Source organism: Ascaphus truei, chromosome 1, assembly GCF_040206685.1.
Source record: "Ascaphus truei isolate aAscTru1 chromosome 1, aAscTru1.hap1, whole genome shotgun sequence".
Classification (NCBI taxonomy): Eukaryota; Metazoa; Chordata; class Amphibia; order Anura; family Ascaphidae; genus Ascaphus; species Ascaphus truei.
In genome coordinates, this window is record NC_134483.1 from 330,686,893 (window position 1) to 330,706,578 (window position 19,686).

General features: G+C 48.1%; 1 protein-coding gene across 5 annotated transcripts in view; it reads right to left on the reverse strand.

Moving 5' to 3' along the window:
- Positions 1–19,686, reverse strand: part of IDUA (alpha-L-iduronidase) — a 222,344-nt gene that overhangs the window by 1,955 nt on the left and 200,703 nt on the right. For 4 of the 5 annotated variants that reach the window (XM_075607198.1, XM_075607191.1, XM_075607180.1 and 1 more), the window contains 2 exons: positions 10,441–10,517; positions 7,390–7,490 (listed from right to left, as the gene is read on the reverse strand). In XM_075607198.1, coding sequence (XP_075463313.1) covers positions 7,390–7,490; positions 10,441–10,517 — 178 coding nt within the window. Of the gene's footprint in view, positions 1–7,389; positions 7,491–8,310; positions 8,372–10,440; positions 10,518–19,686 lie in introns of those variants that run through there. The other variant, XR_012802543.1, reaches the window with a different exon arrangement.

The window sequence follows — 19,686 nt, forward strand, 5'->3', positions numbered from 1 at the left end:
GGAGTACCATGATGGTAGACATGATAGTATGCACTTGAGGGTTGGAGGCCATCCCAAAAGACCCCAGTAAAGGAGATAGAGGGCAGTGACTCCTTCAAAGGGAGCAGTTCTGGATTTACACTCTCCAAACTAAATCTCCAACAGGGCTTAATGAACTGGTTGAATTGACACCCTTTCTGAACTGACTGAATACTACTGTACCTAAAACATGCTTAGAATTAATTGGATTGACAGGAATTGACATTGACATTGGATTAATAGGGTGATCACTACATTGGGGAAATAATAAACACCAATGGGTTGAGATAGGGTAGATATTTGATATTCTTCCCTGAATTTTTGGGGGTTTTATTAGTAACTCTCTCTCTCCCCCCTCCCCACCTTTCTACCCCCCTCAAAATATGTAGTTGTTGGTCTAAGTGTATATGGTATTCTTTGGTTGATATATGATTTATCCATGTGTGACAAGAAATACAGTCACTAAAAGTGGTAATGATAAAGCATATATGGTTCTGATATAATGGTAACTAATCACTATGACTGAGTATGAGTATGAGAATGACAAATTGGTGATTATATATTGCAATCAAATTTTCATGTATAATAGGGTCGTGACTAGCGGTTGCTGGTATTCACATTTTATGAAATATGATGATTATTGACAATAATCCTCCTAATATAAAATGTATTTTACGATGTTGATGACTATAATGCACTGATATATAAAACTGTGTAAAAGATGTTGACATATGTGGATATAAAATGGTGATAAGTTGTTGCCATATGTGAGCACTAAAATAGGATGATGTGGTTAGATATTATTGTTGGGACTGTACAATAGTTATGTGTTTCAAAGATATATTTATAAGGACATGCAGGAGTGAGTGTCCCATTCCAATGTATTATATACATATGGGGATCTTTAGTATTGAACTCTGACAGGTTCAATATATGTCTAATGAATTAAGGATAGCAATGACATGCTTAACCTGAGAAACTAATGCTGAGCTTTTTTCTTTCTGCATAAGCCTACTCCTCCCCCCCCCCCCTCTCTCTCTATGTTAACTATGTTCCGTTATGTTAATTTTTGGTTATGTGGGGTGCTCTATTATTGTTTTTTGTTATCGTATGTTTTTAGTATTCTTTCAATTCTAACATGTTTTGTAGGTTTATTTTTAGTTTGTTTTTAGGTTGTTTGAATTATTATGATTAGGGTGTATTGCACATGTAATGGTTAAGTATGGGAAGGATACCCATCTGCTTGATTTTAGATTGAGTTGCAATAGGAGAAGACCGTATAGATATACACACAACTACCTCTATAGCCATTGACTCCCCTCTTGACGAAGCGTCACATGATGTGAAACGCGTAGAGGATCTGAGTCTTCTGGTTCTGTGACGACGGACCTCTGACATCAGCCTACCTCACAAGGATGCTGCGATCGGTGGTTTGGCTGCAGTTGTGGCTTTCCTGACAGGACTTTCTCCCTGCTCGGTCCCCTAGGCCCTTATTATCCCCAAGCCCCCCCCCCCTTCCTTGGCCACCACGTACCCTCTTTGCATCTGGGTGCACGAGAGACAACCTCTCCCCTTTTCCACCAGCTACGACCTAGCTGACTAAACAACTGGAACCTCTTAAGGGGGAGAACAGAACCAATTATAACTTGTGATACGTACGTTTTTGTATAATACAGGCATACCCCGCATTAACGTACGCAATGGGACCGGAGCATGTATGTAAAACGAAAATGTACTTAAAGTGAAGCACTACCTTTTTCCACTTATCGATGCATGTACTGTACTGCAATCATCATATATGTGCATAACTGATGTAAATAACGCATTTGTAACAGGCTCTATAGTCTCCCCGCTTGCGCACAGCTTCGGTACAGGTACGGAGTCGGTATTGCTGTTCAGGACGTGCTGACAGGCACATGTGTGAGCTGCCGTTTGCCTATTGGGCGATATGTACTTACTCGCGAGTGTACTTAAAGTGAGTGTCCTTAAAGCGGGGTATGCCTGTATAAAGTGAAGTGCATTTTGTAAAAGCAAAAGTAAGCATTACACAGCTACAATTTTTGATCTACATCTAATTATTATACATGTAACGGCTGGACCCCCCTTGTCTGACCCACCCAATCTCACATTGGCCCGTGTGGTCTAACCGGTCCCCATTACAAGGTCGTGTGTGGTGGTGCACCTGCAAGTAACAGGACTCCTGAGTCTCCCGCTTGGTGTTATAGAGGATGGCAGCAGGACAGGTATCTGAGGTAGTGGTTACGAGTCCAACTTACTTCATGTGCAGCGCCTCCACCTCATCAGGATCTATGCTTCCGCAGGGAGATGGTCCTTGTGAGGAACTCCTTCTCGGTGGTGACTGCCACTGCAGAGTAATCTCACACTCACACAGCGGGGGTATCTTTGAACTTGGCATCTTTATTGTGGATTGGGATGTAGCAGACTGCCCCATGCAGCTGCCGGTTCTAGCCGCACATCTCTCCGTGCTGTCCCTTTGCCAGGTACGCCCTCCCGTATTGAAGTGGGATTCCATTTCTCCTAGGGATATCACCACTGCGCCAGGTCCCTGGACACAGTGTGGCTTAGACAGACTTGATTGGTCACTCTGCTACCGCTAGTTACAGCACTAGGGTCACAAAAGTATTCCTCCAATCGCTTATGCAGGAGCATACATTTTACCAGCTGCTTCACACAACTGCTGGCTAACAACAAACTAACTGACAGTGCTGTGCCCTTTATATTTCAGGGGGCAGGCGCATCTCTGATGTCACTATCCAGGGACTCAGAGCATACAGCCACTCCCTTCCTTACACAGGGCACCACACCAGGGTGTGAGGGAAAACCTCCATAACTACTGTTGGCAGGCCTGTACTTACCAGGACTTACTGCCAACAGGGAAGATGTACGCAGTCATTATTATGTATGGCTACATACTCCCCCTGGTTAATACCCACCGTCCCGGCTGGGACCTAAATTTGGTGTACCTTGCGCCAGGAAACACTGCAAAAGAACACACAAATAACATGGCAAACATTATCACATTGTCATAATAATGTAAGCACATCTCCCTTACTGACCAGCAGGGAGCGCTAAAGAAACAGCAGACCACTATATTCTGGGACTCACTGATAATGTCGAGGGTCTGGCTTCTTGACCTCCCGCCCCGCGGCATCATGCACAGTCACACTGTATTCCCGTGGTAACCCTCGCTCATTGCAATATACCACTTTGTGCATGTACACACTGCGTCCTATCTTCCAGACCCGCATAAGTTGAGACACCCTCTGCTCGGCCTGCATTCCTTTAATGGCTCCCCCTTTATCTACGATATAGTGCTGAATATCGTTTTTAAGCCACCTCTCTCTATTCTCCTCTATTTCTCTCATTAGAGGTTCCGGGACATAGGGATATTCAAGCCCATGTGACCTTCTGTATCGAGCCACAATAACCCGTTCAGCTCGGCAAGTCCTGGTCAACCTACTTTTGCCAGCCGCTCCGGGCAGCACCCAGGATAGGGGCTCATCGGCCTCTACCGGGTCATCCAACCCCTCGGATCCCCGTGGAGTAATAAGGCCTGCCTGGATGCGGTCCCACCTTACCCTTAGGGCCCTAAGGTATGCCTCGTCATCAAAGTCCCCGGCAGCCCACCAGTGATCAACCACCCCTTCCCTTTCTAGGATAAATCGGGTGCGGTCGAACCACGCAACATACCCCTCGTACAACGGGGCCCACCACCTAGTCTCCTTCCGTTCTTCGGAGCTAGGTTCTATAGACTCCTCTATTGACTCCTCATCAGGCCCACCCGAAGATACCCCGGACGTACCCTCAGATCGCCCCACTTGGCTCTTACTCTGTGACCAGTGTCCGCCCTCCAAACTCAGTGCACTATAACTCTCGCTGACCATCGACCCACGTCGAGAAATCCTCCCTCCACCCTCCGATCCATCATCGGACGTTCCCCAGTCCAGGCTTCCAGTCCGTTCTTGAATAGGACCCCGGGAATCCCCTGACGCCCCCAAACTAGAAGTGGACCCGAATGACGGAGTGACGGGGACTGGGGCTTTAACAATGGCCTTGGGGCTAATTTTGGGAGTGGACGGGGTTGAGGGACGGGACCGAACAGTAGGTATTGACAGGGTTACGACCTGCTCTCCAGCAATACCTGCCTTGAGTTCACCACAAAGTCCTTTCTTGACTCCAGCAGCTGGGCTTCTTGCTCTCCGGCTCGAACGCCCGCTCCCCTGGGTAGTAGGGGATCGACTTCCGCTGCTCGACCGCAGAGGCGCTAGCACCTCCCACTCGATGCCGCTCTGGTCATCCGGAATCTCCTCCGCGCACGCACGTGCTTCGACGCCATCTTGGGTTGGATCCCCAATCGGGATCTCTTCCTCCATGAGGACATCTGGCAACGCCCGTCTGCTGCGCGATCCAGTCTGGCTCTGGACTCGCTCTTCCTTCTCCTCCACCCCCTTATTCTGCGATAGGCACGGTGTCGTCTTATTACCTCGCAGGGTCGGGGTGGATCGACCTCCTTCCGATCCACTAGTCACCGCGGCAGTGGGACTCCGGCGATCGGGTAGTCGCGGTACGGGAGACACTCTACTCCGCGTTTCTACACCACGGGGAATGGCATCTCTCCATGGCGTACCAATAGTATGACAGTCTCTTTCTCTGACCATCGCACTCGACAGCCCAGCACACTCCTCGTCCGAGGATCCCAACCCGCAGTTCGGTCTGGGCATCCCAGTAGGAGACCGGCGATGGACTCCTCGGTGATCACCTCTCCGATGGCTGGGTTTCTCCGTCGGGAGCACCGAACCTGACTCCGACTCCGCGGGACCTGCACTCTCGTTCCATAGTGTTCCCGGCTGCTCGTCGATCGGCATCGGGACATTTCCTGCTACTCCCACCGCTTATACCGGTACAAAAGTGGTCATGGGCCACATGTACTGCAGTCCACAGTGGGGGCATCGGGCCTCGCTGCCCACGGCTCCGCCCGGCAGTCTGCACTGCAGGCAAAGACACACCACAGTCTCCACACCCTCCACACGGATGACCAGGAAGCCTCCTGGAGCCGAGTAGGGATGCGTAGAGATCACCGGACTCTGGTCCACTTTATCAGCAACTTCAGCCATATTCACCAGCGGAGGCACTCGTTTCAGAGGTCTGTACTGGTCAATGGCTCTTCGCAACTGAAGGGCAGGGGCGGGTTTGGCAACCCCACCTCCTTCTTTCTCCATCGATATCCGGTGGAACTGCAAACCGCTCCCCCTGGTTGAAACTAGGGGGATGTCTCGTAGACTTGTAGGCTGACCCAGCACAGATGCAGAGTGAGTCATAGTCCATGAGGGCGCGGCTCCAGCTTTCACGCCAAACTCCCCATCGGGGTGGAGCTTTCTCATTGGCGCCAATCCTGGCCAACAATTAGCAAACTGCAAAGTTGCAAGACTTTCTGCAGCTGGCCCACGCGGTATCCCGGGAGCGCAGGAACCGCCATCTTGGTAAGTATTGTCCTTTTTCCCATTTGAGGTAGCGTCTGGCTGTTTGTTAATTGGGGTATAACAAAGTCCATTTCGTTCCTCCCATCTGATAATACTGTCAGGCTCATTATTCTCAGGGGTATCATCCCGAGAACAAAAACATGATAAACACGGCGCAGCCACGGCTTTCACGCCATTCCAGAGCAAACACACAAGAGTCTCTCCTGTAGCTTGTTCTTCACCCACGCACAGTTCATATGCGTGTTCTTCCTCTGACCGCAATCCTGGACCTTCTACTCTGTGCAGATCCTCCATTCTTACGGTTCCCTCTCCCCGCCATCCTGGACCTTCTACTCTGTGCAGATCCTCCATTCTGACGGGTCTCTCTTGATCTTTGAACACGGGGTTCTTGTACATGGAGCTCCGCTCTGCGGGGCAGCTACCACATCCGTACAATAAACATGCCTTGTGCACCACCTTGTGTACCTAACTTAGATCTGACTCGTGTTTGCACTACCTCAGGCTAGGCTCACTCTTTCTGTGTCTACTGTAACGCTTTCCTCCAGTCTGTGCTCCTTGGTAAGTAGTCTGGAATGGAGACTAGAGTACTCTGGCTCTTCCATGCAGTACTTTGGGCGTCGACCTACTGTTGGCTAGCCTAGTGCGGACCCTTCCAGAATTCCTGCCCTAAGTTACCAGTTTACCCCTTCAGGCGTCCCCCGCTAGCGCTACCTCAAGGCGACTAGAACAGCAATAGCCCCCTTCTCCAGACTCACTAACCCCTCACGGATCCCAAGGCGTCTGTGCGGCCTGCAGCTCCAGCAGCTCCCCGACTACCCCTGGCTCCGTCCCACGCAGCACAAAGTGGCAGCAGACATTCTCCCTGTTTCCTAGCGTGTGCCTAGCAAAAGCCTGTCCTGTTGACAGGTATCTCAGCAGCGCCTCCAATTGTAACGGCTGGACCCCCCTTGTCTGACCCACCCAATCTCACATTGGCCCGTGTGGTCTAACCGGTCCCCATTACAAGGTCGTGTGTGGTGGTGCACCTGCACGTAACAGGACTCCTGAGTCTCCCGCTTGGTGTTATAGAGGATGGCAGCAGGACAGGTATCTGAGGTAGTGGTTACGAGTCCAACTTACTTCATGTGCAGCGCCTCCACCTCATCAGGATCTATGCTTCCGCAGGGAGATGGTCCTGGTGAGGAACTCCTTCTCGGTGGTGACTGCCACTGCAGAGTAATCTCACACTCACACAGCGGGGGTATCTTTGAACTTGGCATCTTTATTGTGGATTGGGATGTAGCAGACTGCCCCATGCAGTTGCCGGCTCTAGCCGCACATCTCTCCGTGCTGTCCCTTTGCCAGGTACGCCCTCCCGTATTGAAGTGGGATTCCCTTTCTCCTAGGGATATCACCACTGCGCCAGGTCCCTGGACACAGTGTGGCTTAGACAGACTTGATTGGTCACTCTGCTACCGCTAGTTACAGCACTAGGGTCACAAAAGTATTCCTCCAATCCCTTATGCAGGAGCATACATTTTACCAGCTGCTTCACACAACTGCTGGCTAACAACAAACTAACTGACAGTGCTGTGCCCTTTATACTTCAGGGGGCAGGCGCATCTCTGATGTCACTATCCAGGGACTCAGAGCATACAGCCACTCCCTTCCTTACACAGGGCACCACACCAGGGTGTGAGGGAAAACCTCCATAACTACTGTTGGCAGGCCTGTACTTACCAGGACTTACTGCCAACAGGGAAGATGTACGCAGTCATTATTATGCATGGCTACATACATTATTCTATTTTCAGAATTAGTACATAGAACATTTATGTAATTTTGATTAGCACTTGAGCATTGGTGCAGTAAGTAAGAGACAAAATGTTACCTGGATTATATACAAACAAGGTGAAGATGGTATCTCTTGTATTTATTCTTCTGTAATTTGATCCATTCTGTGAAAATTCCACTTCGTATGTTTTTAAACATCTGGAAAACAAAGAGTGAGACTCAATTAATTATGGATCATTTTTTTAGTTTTGGTCACTGTTTTAATGGACTAATCGCTATGTTCACCAATTTGATAAGCACCAGATAAGGTAAACGCACAATTAATTTATTAATGTACTACTGATAATAAGCATACGGTTGATTTTATTTGATATTTCTGTTTGTAGGTCAATAGTTTCAGAACCATATGTGTCTCACCAGTGGTTGCCAACTATTCTGAATTTAACAAGACTGAGAAGAATTAGTTGGGAATCTCTTAACTCAATCTGACCTGGTCTGATGTCCTGAATTTGGATACAGTTTCCTATGTCCCAGGACATACTTGAAAATGAGAGGTAACTCTCAATGGTAAAATACTTCCTGGTAAAATATTTTATAAATAAATAAATAAATATGCTAGTAATATACCAGGATAGACTCGAGCTATATTGAGGAAGAAGTGAGAAAAGAAAGCATGAAGCGTGTCATTTCTATATGAGTGATCACTGCAGTGAATGTAATCAATAATGTCAATTGTTAAAGGAAAATAAATGTATAATTCTATTGCCTCAAAGGTTGTGTTTCAAAATTGTAACAAAGAGATGAGTTTAAGGCTGAACCAATACTAATTTATAAAGATATTAGGAGTGTACAGTATGTTTGAGAGGGTCAAGATGCAATTATATATGCTTACTAAGGAAAAGCCAATGGCAGCTCCATTATTAACAATGGTTAAAGTTCCCATAATAATAGATTAAACAAATGTGTTCAAAATGCTAGATTTGTTTTTTCTTTTGCGATTTGTCATGAGTACACTTACTGATAATAATTGCTGGAAGTTGAAGAGTTACTGATGTATTGAAATGTTCATAGTTCATGTGCTATAAAAAAAAGTCAACAACCCCATCAATTGTAAATAAATTAAACCATGTTTGCTGCTCCGACTGTTATCCTAATCCAAAGAAAGATCTGTTGAAATGGTTTATGTACTCAGAATGTCAGATGCCAAGAGGTGGCAACAAGAACATACAGGAAACAGTCCAGAGGTGATGTCATAAGGGGATTCCATCCCAGGCATCTTTTATTTATATATATAGGCAGGGGTGTTCCTCAGAAGTGGTGCAGCCGCAGCAACGCAGAAGGAATGAGACGGCACACAGAGGTAATTTTCAAAAAGATTGTATTAGAGTAGGTGGCACAAATGCTATATATATATACACCCACCCACACACAACTACTATTGGATATGATTCTTCCAATTAACCAACCTGAGCACAGACACTGGTATAAATATAAGGTATCATACTTACACCTTTATACCCCTGATGAAGTCTAGTTGAGACAAAATGAGTAGGGTGCTTAGAGGGTACATGTTGTCTATATTTGCATACACCTGTATGGTCTACTCTCCATAATACAATTTCTAAGAAAGTCAGAGTGTGTGGAGTTATTATTTGCTTTTACTCTGCTTTACTCTGTGTACATTGAGATTGAGGCTCCGAGATGGTGCAGTGATGTTTTTCCAACTGCGGGTCGGAGCGAGAGGTGCGGTGTGTGACTATCTGGACGAGTCTTCTGTTTGGCGGTCCGGCAGGGAGACGCAGAGACAGGGCGCATGGTTGGAGGCAACTTGACGGAGAAGCTGAGGCGCTGAAATGCCAGGATCAATAGGCACAATAGACTGGAGGTGATCAGTCTTATCAGCGTGAACGCCCTACCAAAATATGGGATCCCGAGCAGTCTACAGCCCGAGGTACTGATTACACTATTTCCAACTGAAAGACACAGACACTCACTCTACACATATATTGTTGGACTTAAAACTAAAGGTAACCGACAAGTGGGGCACGGAAGCGGAGAAGTAAGAGACACACTCCAATGTGATTTATATCAACCATTTGAATGGAACATTGTGTGCTATAACTTTCTTTCTCTGCACAATATTTCTCTATGTTCCGGTTACACTGACATTTTCTACTGCTTATTGCAACAAGTTCAGGACATTATCGGATCTACTATTAACATACAATATCAGTCCCTCTCCTACCAGGATTTTTCTATAAGGACACTTTTTTTCTTATTGTGTCGAATGCTAAATATATCCCAGATATCCAGGTTTTGTGTTAAAACCAGCATTGTGGCTGCCTCTTTAAGGATATATTTGTATCTGCGCACCTGATATCTTTGCACCTGATATATAAAGTCAGTGGGTCTTTATGCATCTGGCATGAGCTCATCGGTGACATCATAATGCACATAGCCTGGTGACGATATGGAGAGTCAAATAAAGTTTAGACAGAAAGCAGACGAAGGAAGAGGAAGTCAATTGACATGCGAGAAGAAAGGAAGAATGCTGGAGGAGAGAGGTGGAAAGAATTTGTGATATCATAAGGTATGATAAGAGATGCATTGTAAGAGATGCAGTGGAGAGGAGGAAAAGGGTAGAAGAGAGAAGATTGGGAGAGAAGGATGGGAGATAGAGAAAGTGAGGGAACGCAAGGAGAAAGGAGAGGGGACATAGAAGGAACGAGGTAGGAGAGAGAAGGGGAAGGAGGGGAGAGAGGGAGACTGTGGGGGGAGAGAGAGGAGGCACTTAGTAACTCATGTACCTTACTCTTCAAAGTAACTTTGTAGAACTTCCAATCTGAGCCACATCATAAAAACTAGGTATGACTGAGCTCAAATTCTGAACCTGGATAGATGCGATGAAATACACTACAGCGGTGGTTCAAAAACCTCTCCTCAAGGTTCTGAGCCATACCACCAAACATTCTATTCATATGCAAATGATGTGCACACATCTATGTGGAAGTGCATTGCTTACTAATAAATTCTGGTGTGGCTGGTGTTTTCGGAGGAGAGGATTCAGAGGATAGTACAACAGCATGTTTCAAATATCATTATTGGGGAAACCAAGGTACCATAAAACTATATGATACAGAATATTTACCTGCACAGTACAGATTCATCACTCCAAACTACTGCTACCTGCCCACTGGTGAGGGGAAGAATGTAAAGACCGGTTACCTTAAAATAAAATGAAACAAAACAGAATATTGACACATTTTGTGCACTAAATTAATTACATTAATAAAACTGTGTGAAATAGAATAATATGAGCATGGTAATATACATCTCCATGTGTTATTTCAGACAAGCTGGATATACAGTAGTTCTAATTTCAGTGTGTATGTTGTAAAATTATGTTGCTTAATATTCATACTTTTCGATAATATTCATAATTTTATTTAGATACACAAATCAGAGACAAAATGGAAATCAGAACCACAAATGTGAGATTAAAATAAGCAAAAGATTCAATAGGATGGAGGGAAGGGGCAGTAGGATAAGAAACTCAAAATATGTATGGTATAACTTGAGGACATAGGATTTTGGCTGTATCCAAGTCTAAGGCCTCATCCATGGTGAAGCGGAGCACGCTCATGCGACACGGTATCAAACACATAATCGCAATGTGACTTTCCAGTGTGCGCGCACGTGCCCGTGAGCGCTCTGCCCTCAGCTACTTGCAGAGACAAATAAATTTGATTCTGCCGCTCGTCGGTGCATCACGCCAGAGGTTCTCCCAATGAAGGGCCCAAGACATGCCTCTCTAGCCCCCCTCTCGCAACTGAAAATTTCAACTGGTGATAATTTAATCAAAAATAAGCTATTTCGATTTACATTTGTATTATCTATGGGAAATTGAATAATATAACTCTTATATTTTTACTTGTATGTCTATATTCTGAAGCCAGGGCACGTCGGTATGAATGGCTCCCGATAGCATTAACACAGTTCCCTTTTAAATCACTCCAAGTCCTGTAATATTTCCTCCACTTTATTGGGAAAAGGTAGCAGGGTACAGATGCTTGTGGATGGTGTGTATTGGTGATTATTAGTTAGGAACCGGTAAAAAGAGATGGCCTCACCAAGGGGGATAAACAGAGAAAGGTTCTTTACTCACTGTCTCCAGGGTTGAAAAGAGGAAGTGAGGTGCGGTGTGGGCAAAGGAATAGTCTAGGGGCAGACCATGTCTGAACAAACAGGAGGGGGGGCAGACTAGCCCATTCTGGTGAGGATCTCAGAGACTGCTGTAGCAGCTCACTGATGTCATGCTCGCAGGCAAGGAGTGCAACATTGTTGCAAGCCACGCAGGCACAGTATGTGTCTGCAGACTCCATGCAGCTGGGAATAAAATCTGACAGGCAGAAACTGCAAAGGAGAGAGGGGGGTGAGTCAGAAATGTGGCTCTTGTTCCATAACACTCCCCGTCTGGTATCTGTAGATACCACTATATGGCAAGCTATGTGGAACATATGTGCAATACATACAACATAACAATATACTGCAAAGGTCCATATTTCCATAGCAATGTGATACCGGCTGGTACCACTGGCATCAAAGTCCTTTGGCCAGGCCTTCCAGTAAGGGAAACCAGGTGGGTGCGCAGCTCTTGGTTAGCTTGACGCACCACAATGTCTCTTAAAAGTCCACGGCACTGGTAACCAGTTTTTCCCCATCACAGTCCGATTTGGGCATTAGAAGGATAGTCTCTGTAATGGGTCTTAAGAAGGTTTTAACGATCCCATTCTGGGCCACTCGTACTTCCACTTTGCGAACCTTTTCGTCTTCGCTTGGGATAGTTCTGATTATAAGTCCCATGGGCCATTCATTTCTTGCCACCTGTTTATCTTTCAACAAGACCACATCCCCCACTTGGATATCTGGTTTCACTGTTTGCCATTTGTGGCGTTCTTGGAGTGTCACCAGATACTCACGTCTCCAGCGATCCCAAAATGTGTTGGCCAAGTACTGCACCTGTCTCCACTGTCGTTTGTGCATATCCTTAGAGTGGAAGCCTTCGACTGGGGTGGAGACGTTCCCTACTTTCTGGGTCAGCAGCATTGCTGGTGTCAAAACGCTTGGCGATTCTGGATCTGTTGACACTGGGATTAAGGGCCTAGCATTGACAATTGCTGATATTTCGGCCATGAATGTGGTTAGCACTTCGTGAGTGAGTCGAGTCAGGTCGGTTTTTAGCATTATAGAATCCAAGATACGCCTAACCACTCCGATCATGCGCTCCCATGCTCCGCCCATGTGAGAGGAGTGAGGAGGGTTGAATGTCCACGTGCACTCTTGGTCGCGCAGGTATCTTTGGATACTATTGTCTCTATTGTCCTTAGTGTTTATTTGTAATTCCTTGCATGCTCCAACGAAATTGGTACCACAATCGGAGCGTATTTGTTTAACTGGTCCTCTGACTGCAAAGAACCTTCTGAGGGCATTTATGAAGCTTGAAGCATCCATAGATTCTATAACCTCGATGTGTATAGCTCGTGTACTCATGCAGGTGAAGAGTACCGCCCATCGTTTGCTGTTTGCTAGCCCGCCTCTAGTTCTACGTGAGATGACCATCCAGGGCCCAAATACATTGAGTCCTACATAGGTAAAGGGGGGTTCTGTGTTAAGTCTGTCGACAGGTAGATCCGCCATCCTTTGGTCTTGGCTTTTGCCTCTCAGCATTCGGCACCTAACACATTTGTGGAGATTACTGGCCACGCACCTTTTCATGCCAACGACCCAAATGCCCGCCGCCCTAATGGCGCCTTCGGTGAAGTGTCGTCCCTGATGCATGACTTGTTCGTGGTAGTGGCGCACCAACAAAGTGGCGATGTGATGCCGGCCAGGGATGATAAGAGGGTTGCTTTCCTCCCTGCTCAGTTGGGACTTATTGAGGCGGCCTCCTACTCTCATGAGGCCGTCTTTGTCGATGAAGGGATTCAACTTCCAAAGTGGACTGTTTTCGTTAACACTCTTCTTTCCGCGAATGCATTTGATCTCTTCCGCATATGTTTCTCTTTGAACATGACTGAGAACAGTTTCCTTAGCCTTTGTAATTTCCTCTACGGTGCGCAGCTCTTTGCAGATGTGCCAGCCGTGGCAGCCGGTAGTTTTACCATCTGGTGTCTGGCGGAAGGAGGAGGCTATATGCCCGAGACGGGCTACTGTTCGCAGAAGGGCCGTCCACTTTGAGAAGCGTTGGAATCGATGTGATCCGAATGCGTTTTTGTGCGATACATTGGTGAGTACCACGGATACTTGTAGGGGCCTTATCTCCGTATCCTTTTCGGGATCCACGAGTTCAAAATCGTCAACTGGGGTTGGTAGCGTTTCCGCAGGCTGCGCAAGAAACATTGGTCCTGTGAGCCACGACGTATTCTGCAGTTGAGATGCGGGTACTGATCTGGTGGCGTGATCTGCGGGATTTTGCTCTGTGGGCACGTGGCGCCATTGTTCTGGTTGGGTTGACTTCCTGATTCTTTCTACACGGTTAGCCACGTATACGTAGAATCTCCTTTTCTTATTGTAGATGTATCCCAGTACCACCTTGCTATCTGTGTAGAGTTTGACGGCATCTGGTTTGCTGTCCATCTCATTCTCGATAAGCTCCGCCAGTTCTACTGCTAACACTGCACCACACAGCTCGAGTCTGGGTATAGTATGGTCAGGTTGTGGCGCCAGCTTAGCTTTGCAAAGGATGAACCTGATGTGGCAACTTCCATCCACGTCCGTGGTTTTTAGGTAGGCCACCGCTGCTATAGCTTTGGTGGAGGCATCTGAGAACACGCAAAGCTCTTTGCTGTGTGCGGCGGTGAGAGATATAGGTGAATAGGGGCGTGGGATTTGAAGTTGCTCGAGGGCCTTCAAGGAGTGTTTCCACGTTTCCCACTCTTTCCGTTTTTCTGGAGGTAGTGGGGTGTCCCATTCCTGTTTTTCGAAGGACATTTCTCTGAGGAGGGACTTCCCTTGTATAGTGACAGGAGCCACGAATCCTAGCGGGTCGTAGAGACTGTTAACGGTGGACAGGACTCCGCGACGTGTGAAGGGTTTTTCTTCGATGGCTACCTGGAACGTAAAGGTGTCTGTTTTAAGATTCCAGCTTATCCCCAGGCTTCGCTGTATGGGAGGCGTATCGGTCCCCAGATCCAAATTCTTTAGATCGTTTGCTTGATCATCTGCGTGGAACGCCTTCATCACTGTGGCACTGTTGGAAGCTATTTTGTGCAACCTTAGGTTGGCCTTCGCTAACATCTTTTGTGTCCTCTTGAGTAGATCTACGGCTTCTTCTTCGGTGGGAACTGATTTTAATCCGTCGTCCACATAGAAGTCTCTTTCGACGAAGCACCTGGCGTCTTTCCCGAACTCTGCTTCTCCGTCTTGGGCCGTTCTTCTGAGGCCGTAGGCTGCCACTGCGGGTGATGGGCTGTTCCCGAAGACATGTACTTTCATGCGGTACTCCGTGATTTCTTTTTCTATGTCGTCATCTTGGTACCACAGGAATCTTAGGTAGTTACGGTTGTCTTCTCGCACAAGGAAGCAGTGGAACATCTGTTGAATGTCTGCGGTTACGGCGATAGGTTCCTTGCGGAAGCGGATCAGCACTCCCAGAAGACTGTTCGTCAGATCCGGCCCGGTGAGGAGAACATCGTTTAGGGAGACTCCCTGATGCTGAGCGCTGGAGTCGAATACCACTCGGATTTGGCCAGGTTTCTGGGGGTGGTAGACGCCAAATGACGGGAGGTACCAGCATTCTTCGCCTTCTTTCAGTGGGGGCGCCAACTCTGCATGGCCACTGTGGAAGATTTTTTGCATGAAGGCCACAAAGTGTTCCTTGGTCTCCGGTTTCCTTTGTAGGTTGCGGCGGAGCGAAGCGAGCCTAGACATAGCATGGTCTCTGTTGTTTGGGAGGCGTCTTCTTGGCGAACGGAAAGGTAGTGGGGCCACCCAACTGCCCAATTCGTCCTTGAAGAGCTCCTTATCCATTAACCTCAAGAATTCTTTGTCTTCCATTGATGGCGCCTGTTTGTCGTCGTCCTTTGTTGTCTGGAACACTGTACTCCCTAGGTTGTTGGGGTATTTTCTTGCCACAGGCGCGTCTCCATAGTTCCTTTTGGTCTCGAGCTTCTCGTGGACCTGAAAGTGGTTCGGACAAGGTTTGAAGTGGGATATACGACCGTTCTCCAACAAGTTCGTTCGTAGGGCGCCTACGTTGTCGGGTCCTCGTATCCTGTCTATGCATACTTCTCCCACTACCACCCATCCTAGATCGAGCCTTTGAGCGCTTGGGCCGTTGTGGTCCCCATTTCGCTGTTCGCGGATCTTGTGTGCTCTCATGATGTCTCTGCCAAGTAGCAGCAGGATCTGGGCATCTTCGTCTAGTGATGGGATATGATCGGCAATGGTTTTTAGATGGGGATGGTGTCGCGCCACGTCTGGCGTGGGGATCTCAGTCCTATCTTCTGCCATGTGATTGCACTCGATGAGTGTGGGAAGGGGCATGCTCACTTTGCCGTCTATTGAGCATATGGTGTAGCCATTCACTCTTCTCCCTGTAGTCTCCATTCGCCCTGCGCACGTTCTGAGAGTGTAAGGAGAAGTACTGTCTTGTATGTTGAACATATCGAAGAATTCTGACCTGACCAGCGATCGGTTGCTCTGGTCGTCGATGATTGCATACATCCGTTTGGCTCTTTGGGGTTGTCCCTCTGGGTGCACTGCTACCAGACATATTTTAGAGCAAGATCTACCGTCGTTTCCTTCTCCGCATACTTCTGTGCATTTGGATGCTACTGACGTCGGGGGGGGGTGTGTCTCCCACTTCTTCCTCCCCGCCCTGCTTTGTCGGAGGGTTAGGGGTTTTGCTTGCTTTGGGCTTCATAGCTTCCGGGTGTAGAGCGGCTATGTGCCTGTCGCTATCGCACTCTGTGCATTTCATAGCTTCTTTGCAGTCCTTGAATAAATGAGTTGTGGAAGCACAACATTTGAAACAGGCTCCCCATTCCCTGAGTAGGTTCTTTCGCTCCTCTATGGGTTTCATCCTGAATCCGAAGCACTTGTTAAGTGGATGCGGCTTTTTGTGGATAGGGCATTCTTTGTTAAGGTCCCTTGGTTTTTTGTCCCTGTCGGCCGTCTGGCTGGGACTCGCGTGGGTCGTAGGGGGCACGTCCGTCCTGTGGACCGAGATGGGTGTTCTGGAGTCCTTGCACCTTGCTGTTGACCTTTCGTTCCTCGGGTGGCTGGCGCTGGATGTGGTTTGCTCCCCTAAGATGAAGCTGGGGTCGTTTCTTGTCTTTGCCGCTTCGCAGATGGAGCTCACGAAGAATGAGAATGGGGGGAAGACAACCTGCTTCTCCCTTTTGTATTTGGAACCTTGTGAAAGCCACCTTTCTTGGAGGTTGAAGGGTAGCTTCTCCAGGATGGGTCTCACTCCACGAGCTGAATCTAGGGCGTTGAGACCTATTAAGGAATGGTCTTTCCTTGCGAACTCCAGTTCTTGCAGCAGGTCTCCAAGATCTCGTAACTTCGAGTAGTCTTTATTCGTGATCTTGGGGAAGCTCTCGATTCTTTTGAAGAGTGAATCCTCGACTGCTTCAGGGCTGCCATAGGTCTCTTCTAGCCTTTCCCACACTAGGTCCAGACCTACTTGGGGTTGATGTGCATTTGCCGTCCGAAGTCTCTGCGCTTGCTCCCTGGATACGTTCCCCAAGAACTTAACTAACAGGTTGAGCTCTTCCCTTGCTGAGAAGTCCAAGCTGTCGATTGCGTCTTTGAACGTGAACTTCCACGTCCGGTAGTTCTCAGGGCGGTCGTCGAAGCTGATGAGTCCTGCGTGCACCAAGTCGCGCCGGATCATGTACTTGGCTATGTCTGTCAGACCTGAGACGTCGGCGCGTTTGCCCCGTTCTGAGGTAGTTGCTGGGACGGTCTGTGCGGTCGCCTCTTCCTTGGCGTGGACGCGTGATGGCTGCTGGCCAGTGTGAGGGGCTGTTTTCTCCCGCGTGGGTGTACCTGGATTACAAGCCTGTTGTGGTGCATCCGTGTGCGCTCTGGCGTGTGGATCACTGTTGCGGCTGTGGCTATCCCAGGCAGTGTGTGCCATTGACGGAGCAGCGTCTTCTCCTCGTGGTCCTAGCGAGTCTTCATTGTCTGTGGTGTCGCTCCCTCCGTGTTGAGATGGTGCGCTGGTGTTTACACTGAAGAGGCTCCTTACGTAGTCTTCAGTGCGTTGGGCTGGATCCTCTGAAGCTATCCGTCTGTACGGTAGCTCCCCGCCGTCCTGTCTCGCAGCTGCTTCTAGGACTTCGGCTTGGGCTATGGCGGCAGCGGCGTCCTCTTCTTTGCTTAGAGCCTCTAGATCCGCGTCTAATTCGGCCTTTCTACGCGCATTGGCAGCGGCGGTGGTAGCCGCGGCGGCGGCATTGGCAGCGGAGGCGGCCTGCTCCTCCTCTTCTATGCGCGCCTTTTCTGCCCTTACGGCTGCCTCTCTCCGACCATATTCGGCCCTGGCACGTGCGGCCTCTGCTGTGGCTCGCGCCTTGGTAGCGCTCGCGCTTGCGCTAGACGCGTGAGATTGCACTGATCTTGCTGACCTTGATGAGTGTCTGGATATGCTTGAGCGCTGCGATGCAGTTTCCAGCAAAAGGTCTTTTCTCTGGTCTTCGGCCTCAGTAATAGTGGTCTGCACGAAGCCGTCACGCTCCAGGTCAGTTGCCTCCTGCTGGTCGCGTTCGCTGAGGCTTTCCTCTGTGTTAATTCTTTTTAGGTAGGCGAGATATGTTTGTGACAGCATTTGGTAACGTTTGTGACTTGACCTCAATTGGGCTATAGCTTGCCTAATTTGTTTCTCCTGATCACTAGTGCTTGCAACGTTACATATTTCACGACCAGTGTCCTCCCAGGCCTTCTCTAACCTTTCGCGGTGTGCTTCGATGTCGCTCTCATATTTTTCGCGGGCCTTTTGTGTCAGTGTGACTGTCCGTTTAGGCCTTGCGCCTGCCTGCGCCTGTTGCAGATGCGCAGCGGTCTCTGTGTCTGAGAGATCGCTTTCCTGCGTGATGTCTGGTGAGGCTCTGAGTTCTGCCATGCTGTAGGTGTGTGTAGGCCTTTGCCAGTGCGTGTGGCGTGCGGTCTTTTACCTTGTCAGCGATGGGCGTCTGTCTCAGATGATGCCGAGCGGTGTCCTGCAGCGTGCAGCGTTGGGGTAGCTGTACTTACAGATGTCCGTTGGCTCCTCACTGTGGGGCTGAGCAGCGGGTGGACTCAGACAGAGAAAAAGGCAATTAGGTATTGTGAGAGAAGCACTGTTAGTTGCAAGGCTGTGTGCAGTTTGCTGTATAAAGCTTGCTGCCCTGTCTGGCAGAGTGAAGCTGCTGCTTGTCCTGGGGTGCAGAGACTATTCTGTATAGCATAAAGTCTTTGAGTAGTAGCTGCTGTGTGATTCCTTTGTGTAGTATTAGCAAAGTAAGGCTGCTCACTGTCTTTGCATAAAGCTGTGGTAGTTTGCTGTGTAGAGGCTTGTGGCTCTGTGTAGCAACGTGCTTGTGCAATGTGGTGAGAGACTGCTGTTTATTTATTTGCTACGTAAGCTGCTCGCTTGTATCTTTAGCATAAAGGCTGTGGGTAGCAGCTCCTCTGTGTGTATTTCCCAATGCACACGGTCCTCTTTTTACTATTCTGAAGCCAGGGCACGTCGGTATGAATGGCTCCCGATAGCATTAACACAGTTCCCTTTTAAATCACTCCAAGTCCTGTAATATTTCCTCCACTTTATTGGGAAAAGGTAGCAGGGTACAGATGCTTGTGGATGGTGTGTATTGGTGATTATTAGTTAGGAACCGGTAAAAAGAGATGGCCTCACCAAGGGGGATAAACAGAGAAAGGTTCTTTACTCACTGTCTCCAGGGTTGAAAAGAGGAAGTGAGGTGCGGTGTGGGCAAAGGAATAGTCTAGGGGCAGACCATGTCTGAACAAACAGGAGGGGGGGCAGACTAGCCCATTCTGGTGAGGATCTCAGAGACTGCTGTAGCAGCTCACTGATGTCATGCTCGCAGGCAAGGAGTGCAACATTGTTGCAAGCCACGCAGGCACAGTATGTGTCTGCAGACTCCATGCAGCTGGGAATAAAATCTGACAGGCAGAAACTGCAAAGGAGAGAGGGGGGTGAGTCAGAAATGTGGCTCTTGTTCCATAACAGTCTATGTATGTTTTTTATTTTAATGTTTAATTTAATATTGTGTAAAACAGTTAAAACAAAAGACCAATGAATAAAAAAAGAATACCACAAATACAAATGTGTGAATTGTTTCCACAACATCAGACACAAACTCATTTTCAAATATCATGGAATGCC